General features: G+C 32.0%; 1 protein-coding gene across 1 annotated transcript in view; it reads left to right on the top strand.

The window, feature by feature from the left end:
• Positions 1 to 11,085, top strand: part of LOC106461581 (vacuolar protein sorting-associated protein 13C-like) — a 219,273-nt gene that overhangs the window by 146,474 nt on the left and 61,714 nt on the right. The window contains exons 27-29 of the mRNA XM_022388591.1: positions 4,872 to 5,006; positions 5,389 to 5,478; positions 5,947 to 6,165. Of these exons, the coding sequence (XP_022244299.1) occupies positions 4,872 to 5,006; positions 5,389 to 5,478; positions 5,947 to 6,165 (444 nt within the window). The remainder of the gene's footprint in view (positions 1 to 4,871; positions 5,007 to 5,388; positions 5,479 to 5,946; positions 6,166 to 11,085) is intronic.

Raw genomic sequence — 11,085 nt, forward strand, 5'->3', positions numbered from 1 at the left:
TTGCAAGTTCTTTTTGATATATTGTTTGTTTGTTTTGAATTTTGGCACAAAGCTACACGAGGGCTATCTGCGCTAGCCATCCCTAATTTAGCAGTGTAAGACTAGAGAGAAGGCAGCTAGTCATCACCACCCACTGCCAACTCTTGGGCTACTCTTTTACCAATGAATAGTGGAATTGACCATCACATTATAATGACCCCACGGCTGAAAGGGCGAGCATGTTTGGTGGGATGGGGATTCAAACCCCATGACACGCAGATTGTGAATCGAGCGCCCTATCCATCTGGCTATGCTGGGCCTGAAGATATTAAAAGAAATATCTATTTTATATTGAGATAGATTTAAAGTACTTAATCAATTTTTTATGGAATTGATGAAATATAATTTCCATTCGAAATAAGAAACACGGAGGATAGTAATATTTTTTGCTTATTTTGATAATATAGTTATCAGTTTTCTTTTTCCAAATCTTTTAAGATTTCACATATTTTGGCCTTTTTTAGAATTCTGAAGCTAATGCCTTTCTCCAATATTCATTGTAATTCCTTGTCGTTCATAGCCTCTAAATAATCTGTAACTATATATGATTGTGAAAAGGATCCTTAAAATTATTATTGTTACAGTAACAAGGAAATTTATCAACTTCTGTTGGATTAAGTTCTTCAATGATTGTTTTATAGTTGAAGATAAGAGGTCCTATATGTTTATTACACTTGAAGCTAACTATAGGCAGAACTGAGTTAATGGGGAAAATATTTTCTTGAACACTTTTCTGGATTCGGAAAGGTAGAGCTAAATAATCATATAATTTATGTTTTATAACAAATATGAAAATATTTAAAAAATAAACTTTTGACATGGAAAATACCTTTTTTTTTTGTCACTAGAGGTCATTAGCTACTTTTAAGTAGCTAAATTTAAAACTATAATTTTCTTCAGTATACCGGGAGGGAAATACTAACTTCAAGTAGATGGGCTTGTCTCAGCTTTCCCCTGTTGTACTTGAATAACTTTTGAAGAAAAAGGGAGGAGGTTGGGAATATGAACTACATACAAAATATACAGTTGTAGTTCTATTTAAGATCTTTTAATATTTTAATTTACTTCTTTTGTAAGGTTGGAGGTTGAGAGTTACATACAGTACAAGTGTTAGGGTGGTTTCATTTCTACTTTAAGAATTATAAGAACTTTTAAGGGTAACTTCCTTCCCAGAACTGGCTGCAGGCAGTAAAGGGCATTAGGAGTTCAGATATTGTGGGTTTAAGCGCTCAACTCCATACCCTTAATTGATTTTCCATGCTTGCTGGCTAGTTTAACATCAGTATTTGGATTTTGTCTGGTAGATGGGATATTCCCAACACATTTGGGAGCTATTACCACGGGTATTATCTGTTATGACTTTAAGGTGACAACTAGGATTGACAATGGATTCTTTACTAAAATATTCTTAATGTTTATTTCATGTATATATATATTTATATGATCCATATTAAACAGAAATCAAAGTAACATATATAGGGCAGTATTTGTTTATGATTAGTAAATTATAACATTATCACTAACACTGTACTCGTACACTTTTGCTCTGCATATCTTAATACCTAATTCATTTTCTCATACACGAATCATAATCATGAATGATTTGATATCAGTACAGAATAGTATTTCAATTAATGTAGTCATCAGTGTAATGAACTAGATTTTGGAACATTATCAGTGATTAATTACAACATAAACGTTTTATGAATATCAAAATGTTAATAATACTATTTCATTAACCCTTTCTGAACTTGATGGAGGAGGTGAATTCAATGCCATCCCTTGATTTTTTTTATCCATCTCACGGTGGAAGTACTTAATCAAATTGCATAAAATGTAATAAAGATTAAATCTAGTTTCAGCTTTACAAAAGTCATAGAATTTGATTTATTTCTCTATCAATTTTTACTTTGTAAATTTTTAGAAAGTTTGCTTTAAAAAGCATTAAAAATGCTTTTATTGTCTTGTGATTTCAAACTTTTTTAATGTTCATGAGAAAGTTCCATTTTATATATAAAATCAGTTTCATCTTGAAAGATATTCATTAACATATTTCTTTTGATACTTTATTTTGCTAGTAACACTAGTCACAAGTTTCAGTTATAAATTGTATAAACATGGGATAAACTGTCACAATAGCTTCAGGTCAGCTAAACTAGCGAACAGTATTGTTGGGTGAAATCAATGTATATTTTATAATATAATTTATTTTCAATAACTAGTAAGTTAATTTCTTATATATGTTGGTCACGATAAACTTAATGATAATTTTCAATAAATGAGTATTTGACTTATCAGAATGTTTTACCATTGCCTAACACACACTCTAAACCTAACTAGGCTTACCTGATGTCTTTTCATAGAATAAAATTTCTGTAGCTTTCAAACAAATATAATTTAATACAAAATCATTATCAGAAATCCAAAGAACATCTAAAGAAACTGTAAAAAAATTCCCAGATCAGTGGTTTCTTTCTAAGTGTTATAAACTTCCCATTAAATTCTGTCATTCTTCTCTGCAGGAGCTATATCTAATCAACTTAATAGAAATTGTAAATCGTTTCTTAAATAGACTAATTTAGTTATACAGCATTGATGTAAGTAGTTTATAACTTCTTCTATCCAGTGGTTTTAAAATTTTCCTATACCTGTTTTCAAGTCTGAGCATCATTTGTAGTTGTTAACCACATGACATACTATGAAGCTGTAAAGGATGTGAAACAATAGACTGTACTAATAAAATTAGAAAAAAGAGGAAAAAAAGCCCTATAAAAATAAGAGTTGGAGAACTGTGTTCTCAAGGAGTGATAGTTTCTTAGCAAATATAAACCTATGCTTTTAGTTGAAAATAGAAATATGTTGCTGTATGCACAATTTATTGTTCCAATGTATGAAATAAAGATTTTATGTGTATTATTAAGAAAAACATTTTTTAATTTAAGAAAATTGACTGAAATTGTTCAGTGAAAAGGATATGGCTATTAATCAATAGCTTGTTATTTTTTAAGTGATATTAGTATTACAGAATTTTGAGTTGATTTTGCTAGTTACTGTTATGTATAGATTAAACATTATCTGTTTATAGGTATGCAGTGGTCTTAAATGCACATTATAAAATTCTTTACACCTCTTAAATAATCTACCATTAAAAAAATTGAAAAACATTATCCCCTGACATTGCTAAAGCAACATAGTAGAAGTACATAACAACCACATACATTTAGTGTACTTCAAAAATAATATATACAATTCATGTTTAAAGAGAAATCAGCATTTATGCTTGAAAGTAGCTTTATTTTGAATTTTTACACTGGTGCTACTTCTTAAAGATACCATCATTTATCATACTGATACAGTTGGAAAAATTGTCATTATTATGCGTACTTGCATGAAGGAGAGAATATTCCACATTTAGGTATAGAGACTGGTCATGTCACAGAGATCTCTGTAGAGGTAAAGCAGAGACAATAGTCTCTATTCTAGACTCATATTAGAAGTAAATAATAGCCACATACATTTATTGCACTTCAAAAATAATAGGTGCAGTTCATGTTTAAAATGAAATCAGTATTTATGCTTGGAAATAGCTATATCTTGAATTTTACACTGCCACTCCTTCTTAAAGATACTATCATTCAACACTGATACATTTGGAAAAGTTGTCATTATTATGCACAATTAAACTAAATTATGAGTGATTTAAAACACTGTAAAGTATAAAACCTCAGTTTACTCAGCCTTTTGGTTGCATGAATAAACTATCAAAACTTACAAATTAAATACAGATTGCAGGAAAATAATTAAAGTATGTATGCCAAAAACATAAGTAAGGAATAGTTACTCAACATTCTTTGAGAAGTACAACTTTGTTGATTATCAGTTGAAAATCGCTTTACCAATAGTTAATTAAATGTGTTCATAATACATGCTTGTAATGACCACTATTCCATACTGAAGCTGACAATTTGTGACACTATTAATTCTGTCAGTATACTATTAAGCTTTAGGTCTGTGTCATAATTCAATGAGAGGCCCATGTAAGTAACTGTTTAAAACAACATCCATGACTAAGCAGCTCACATTGCAAGATAGAGATTTGGGCTTAATCTACAGCAAACGAAATGGATGTGGCTGTAAAGTATTTTAAGTACAAAATTGTCTGAATATGCCCTTAGCCAAGATATGAGTTAGTTACTCTAATAAATTTCATCGAAATTAGTTTAGCTAGTTCCTTGCAGCAATTTGTGATATCAGATAGACAGATTGGCAGAGAAGGTTGTACATGATTGAAGGTCTCGTTGGACTGCATTAATTAACCTTAGAGTTTTTGGATCACGTTTTGAACTAATAGTACAGTATTTTTTCTATGCTCTAGCACCTCAAAACATCATCCATAAATATATAAAGTAGGTGCAGTTCACAGAAGTCTTCAATCAACTTAGTTCAACTATGTATTAGTTAGCTTAAAGACAGTATCCATGAGGGAAGTTGAAAACTTGCCCAGTGAATATTAAACATAATGATATAAATGCAATAGATTTTTTACCATTTTTATAATTGCTAAATGCTATTAGTGCAGCTTTTTTATTTATTTTTTGTGAAATTTTCATAATTTTCTGTAGTCCCCTGTGGAATAGCCCTGCATATTTCAATGCTATTGGTATATCCAGGTTAGTAGTAAAAGCTTAATTCAGCTCTAAATTATAGCATTTATATATAATTAAGCTGTTATGTCCACTAAATTGTTAATGTTGATTATTGATTAGTAGTTTTTATTACGTTTAATTTAGATTAAGCTTTGATTTTCATAATATAAACATTTGTTATTTTAGGTGACTTGTGTTGAAAATAAAGGTGTTAAATGCCCTGCTGTTGGAACAAAAGTAGTCCCAAACTACACGCTACATCTCTATCCACCTGTTATCATACACAATGCACTACCATACACCTTAGAAATTGCAGTGACAGTAAGTGATTCTAAGTAGATTAAATACTTCACTTTTAAAATGTATACCATCTGGAGAATAGATCATTTTGGTCCACACTCACTGTTTCATATAGAAAGATGTAAATGTATTTGTATTCTATTTACTTTATATTGTTTTCATGACAAATTATTTAATATTATATAAATTAAGTGCTGTACACTAGTTGTTTGGAAAATGTGTTTTGTATATTGGTGAAACTTTTTTGATATTTATGTGTGTTTCATAATATGAAAAATTTTTTTGAAGGGTTTATTATCCTTGTAATATACGTACATGTGCAATTTGAGTAGGTGTTTTTTGATCATTGTAAAAAAATTTAATACCTAATATCATTCTTTCCTGTGAAATGTTTTTTTGGTAGAAAACTGGTGATCTTTTGGCCTTACATGAAGGAGAGAGTGTCCCATTATTAGATATAGAGCCTGGTCATGTTAGAGAGATCTCTATAGAGGTAAAGCAGAGTTTTTAATGTAGACTCATGTGAAATATTAGAAAGTAACTATTTAAAAAGCATCAAAATATTTTCCTCAAATTACATTTGCTTGGTTATCTTGCAAATAATTATAGTTTTACTAGTTTTTATACTATTCTAACATATGTATACAGGTCTCAGAAAATAACATTATATTAAGACTTGAGTAGTAAATCAGTATATGTTGTTTTCATTATTTTTTCTTACTTTACTTATGTTTTTTGATGCATATTGGAAAGTTTCAATTTGATTAAGTTAATAAGAAAATTGTTTGTTCATAAGTTCATTGTAGATTCTTTTTGATAATTAAAGTTAGCTTTAGTTAAGTATCAAAAATTTGGGACAACAGCTTTAATCTTTTGCAGTATTAATGCTATAACTGAGCTCATGATATTCAAAGGTGGAATTATCCAAGATGCTTAGAAAACTGATTTGATTATGTTTTAGGCTCCAAATTATTTGGGAGTATCATGGAAAGGGAAGCTGGAATTGTCTGCAGATACTGAAGAACACCACACTGTGTTAATGCAGCCTGACATGGACATAGATGGAAGCAGTAAACAGCTGGTTCTGAATGTTCATCTTAGCCATCAACATGCACTAGATGTCTACATCTATGCACCTTATTGGGTTGTAAACAAAACAGGGCTTCCTGTTCAACTCAAGGTAACAGAGATTTTCATGTCCAAATAATTGTGTATAAACACACACATATTGATTTAGTGATGTATTAATATGTCTCTCTCTTATAGGCTCTATTCTAGAAGTATTATCTTATTTCATTTTATTCATGAAGTAATGTAGAAAATAAACATGAAACCATGAACAACAAAGCTACTTTACAAAATACGTGAAAATAAATTGTTTCATTTTGAGTTTACTTTCTGATTATGAATATTATTTTGTTGCAAGTTACAGCTTTTACAGTAAGAAAGATAATTTTTTTAGAACACATATGGTGTTTCGATCCTGGTGCGATCATTCTCAAGTACACAAGTTTTAATGGCAAATAACTTTTTTAGTATATAAACCAATGTTCAACAATCTAACAATGTATTTAAGTTTTAGAATTTATAACGGTTACTTATGCATGTGTATATCATCCCAGGTGAATTAACAGATTATTTATTTATAGCTGAACAGAAAAAACAAAAATTGAATAAGTAAGAAAATATGGAAACATTGTGTGAAATATATGCATAAGATTAGGAATGTCTGGGGAAATAATGATCAAAAACATATAAAGATGTGCCTAAGTATTTGTTAATTGTGGGGTTTGATTTTATTAATAAGACTTCTCTGATTTTTCTTCTGTTAATGTCAGGTTCATGTTCTAGTAAATCTGCTAGACATGCTGCCCCAAATGGGGAAACAACTAAACAAATACTTTATACATATTAAACCTTTATTGAAGAAGAAACATATTTAGATGAGCTGTACTGGGACTAATAAATTCATTAATAAGTTGGGGCAAATCCAATTCATCCACATTGTTCTTCAGGATATAGAGACAAACAAGATGAATCATGCAAGACTGTAACATGGGGAGGAGCAAGTAACTTTTCAGCTTTCTTAGGGCAGAAAATGATCTCTCAGCAGTACATGTAGTCACTGGAGCCACCATATAGATTTTGAGCAGGGTTAAAACTGATAAACAAATGTCCTTAAGCACAGGGTATTTGTGCTTTGCTTCACAAAAATAATGTATGTAAATCTTTTATGAACAGTAGCTGTAGATGATTTTGGATGTTCATTTAAAATTCATGTTGCTACTCCTCATTTTTAACCTTTCATTGTACTGGCTCTATCATAATTCTGTGCACGAGCTTGATTAATGTCTAATCCACATGATAATAGTCCTTGCTTGATTGTATTTGTAATGTTTTCAGCTGTCTCATTACTTTGAACAGAGAATGCTATCAATTTCTCATATACATTTAAATCATCATTGACATATCTCACACACAAGCTTAATTGCTTCTGATATACAGTCACAAACTTCATCACAAATAATGCCAAAAAAAAAAAGACTGTTATTAATTGCTTCCACAACACTACGGAGTACATTATGAGCTTTGAATTCCATGATTTTATTCTGTGAAACTTAACTGCAGTATTTATTACAGACATATGAAGAAAAATATGTATTAAACTTGGGGTTGTGCTTTGATACCAGATTCAACAATTCCATAAAGTTACCTTCATGTGCCTCAGTGCCCCTGTATGCCAAACCTTGTTTTCCTAAGTATATAATAGCATCAAAAATCACCTCAAGTGCCTTCCTACTTGCCTTCTGTTTTTTCAACTTCTTTGTTGCTAACACACTTTGCTGTTGCATCTTGTGTTTCAGTATTGATTTTTGTGGTCATGCATTCTCTATGACTCTGACTTCTGTCATGCTTTTATAGACCATTATTGCCCTTTCTAAGATCATTCCATCATATTACCCATGGAGATATGGAAACTGAGGAATTCTGAGGTGGAAGTAAGTAATTACTTTGCATGGCCCATGTACATACATGGTAAATTATATCATTCATATCACACCTGTATTCAACCCATGGGAAGAGGGTTTTCCAACTTTCTGGAATATTCGGCTTTTTTGCTGCTAGTGTTTTTGTTACTACTGTAATGTTAATTCTGCACATTGTGATGTTGATACTGACAGGTTTGCTGTTACTGAAGTGGATGTTGATTCTGCACATTGTAGTGTTGATACTGGTTGGTTTGTTGTTATTGATGTAGATGCTGATTCTTCACATTGTGATGTTGATACTGATAGGTTCATTATTATTGAAGTGGATGTTGTTTCTGCACATGGTGGCAATTTTACTGATGCTACTGGCTTTATAAATAGTGTTAAAACTGCCTGTAATGTTTTACGCCTCCTTGGAAGATCCATTTATTTTATCTAAAAAATATTGGCAATTTTGTGTTGTGCATAATTTAAGAAATTGTATGTGCATAAAGCTATAAAAATAATTATTAGGTTCAAAACATGTCTCGATAGGACTAAGCCTTATAGTAGGTATATATTTAAATTCTAGGTCTTTAGTATAGTTGGTAAATTGTTAAAAAATTCTATAACATTTATAGTGGTAATTATTAATTGTGATTTAATATCCTGCTTGGTACCTATAAGTCATTCCACTTTTCCTTAACGGTGTATAGTCAATAATGTTTTCTGGTGTGGTCTTGGAGTGCTTTTGACTGCTACTGTAATAAATATTGAAAAAACACACGGACAGAGCGCAGGCAAATTTAGGAGTATAAAAACAAAAACTCTTGTTTACATCCTTCCAAAATAGCTGACTTACATAAAATATAAAGAGAATCATAAACCTTATTTAAAAGGTGGTGGGTCTAGCAGTGCATTGCATTGTAATATTACATATATAGAATCATATAACAGTTTAAAAATTGATCTATAGAAAGAAAGAACTCACCTTATCATGAACATATAGTGGGAGTAAAATGACAGTAAATGGCTTTCGTCAAGTGGTATAATCCTCTCTGCCTGGGCATCCTTTACTGCGCATGTCACAAGTGTTTTAGTGAGTTACATTCAAAATTTAATAAACTACTTTTTGTTTATGTTATACCAATTAGTATAGCATAAAATCGTAGTTAATAAGCCATATTTTAATAGTATGCAAGTTTTAAGTTCTTAATTTTATAAGGCAATATTTAAAAGATGCTGAATTTTCTCTAGTATGAGACTTGTGACATTGTTTCTCTAAGCATCCTCTTTTCTCTAATTTAGTAGCCACCCTTCCAATAAGTATGAAATTAAATGTAACTTACTATAATGTCGTCACCTCTTGGAAAAACCAAATTTTTATTAGCTTTCAATCTTGTTTGGTTACAGAGCCATCAAATAGAAAATTAGACTCCTCCTGCCACGGCCTCCTGTCGCTTCCTCTCTTTCAGTAGTTGTCAGTAGTTCTCTCTTATGTTTACAACTATATTAGTTATAACCAACAGTAAGCCAAAGTTTTCATCTATCAAATGACATACTATATTACATTGTTTTATGCACAAAGAAAAGTAAATTATGTTCTGAATGGGAATGGGAATGCTATTGAGTAGTTGGATAAAATTTTAATGGTTCTTTTTGCAGAGATAGAAAGGCAGAAAAATTGTGATAGTTACGAGACATTGTCTACTTTGTGTGTATTATTATTCTATGTTCTTTGTTGCGTTAATTTATTAAATATAAATTATTTAGTGCACTACTACCAAGTTTTGTGAAGATGCACTTAATAGATTAAAAGTTCATAGTATCTAAATGATAGCAAGTGGTTACGTGGTTGGTCAAATTGACCAAGCACGTGTTGAGAGAGATAACATGTGGTTAATAATCATATTCATATGTATCAAATCAGGTACAAATGAGGATATATAGGCATAGCTGTATATGTACAATTATATTTAAATTTTGTGTATGCATGTCAGTAAGTCACCAATTAAATATTCAAAACAACGTTCTATTCCAGTGCATGATTCATACGTGCGTATACACAATGTACACTGAGTGGTCACAAGTAAATAGACACCTAATTTTTCATCATTTAACTGATTTATGCTAACTAATTTGTGTTCACAGAGCACCATAATAAATGAAAATGGTCCGCACACTAATTATCTTGTGCTTTCTAGGCATGTTGTAACCTTGAGTAACAAAATCTGACAATTTGAGAGGGAGGAAGGGTAGTTGGTTAAGCAGATGGTGGAATAAGTCAGCGGCAAATTTCACAGAACTTGGGAATTCCGCTTTCGGCAGTCAACATAATCATCATGCAGTTCAAGAAACACGGCAAGGAAATAACTGAGCAGCGTCCAGGTCATCCTGGTGCATTGAGGAGGACAAAAAGGGCTGTCAAGAGGAGCATCGAAATGGATACCAGACTAACGACTGCAGAAGTGGCCAACGTTGGTGGGATGAGCCCGAAATCTGTTCAACGGATTCTCCACAGATTGGTTTATCATTGCAGAGCAGCTAGATGGAAGCCCTTAATAAGACCTGCCAACGTAGTCAGACAAAGAAGTGGACAAGTGATATGATGACCAAGCCTCTAGACTTTTGGAAGACCGTATTGTTCTCAGACGAATCAAGATTCGCTCAATTTTCCGAGGGTGGAAGGATATGGGTCTGGAGAATGCCTCACCAAGAGTTTTGGCTCAACAGATTGCAGCCAACTGTGAAGCATGGTGGTTTCAGCGCGATGGTTTGGGGAGCTGTTTGGGTTGGTGGGAGATCGAGCTTAGTGGAGTGCGTTGGCAACATAAATTTTGTAAAATATGTCGAAATATTGGAGGAAGGACTCTTGCCACTTTATTCCTCGGGTTTCGTGGACAAGAACACATTGTTGTTCCAGGAAGATGGAGCACCGTGTCACACTGCTAAAAACACCCAAAAGTTGCAGGAAGAAAATGGTATCCAGAAGTTGCCCTGGCCAAGTCAATCTCCTGACATGAACCCCATCGAAAACCTCTGGGCCATACTCGACCGGCAAGTCAAGAAACAACCAAAAAAAACCAATTTACGAAGAGCGATCTACTCCAAGTTTTGAAGCAAGAATGGGC

The sequence above is a fragment of the Limulus polyphemus genome, unplaced genomic scaffold (genome assembly GCF_000517525.1).
Source record: "Limulus polyphemus unplaced genomic scaffold, Limulus_polyphemus-2.1.2 Scaffold992, whole genome shotgun sequence".
Classification (NCBI taxonomy): Eukaryota; Metazoa; Arthropoda; class Merostomata; order Xiphosura; family Limulidae; genus Limulus; species Limulus polyphemus.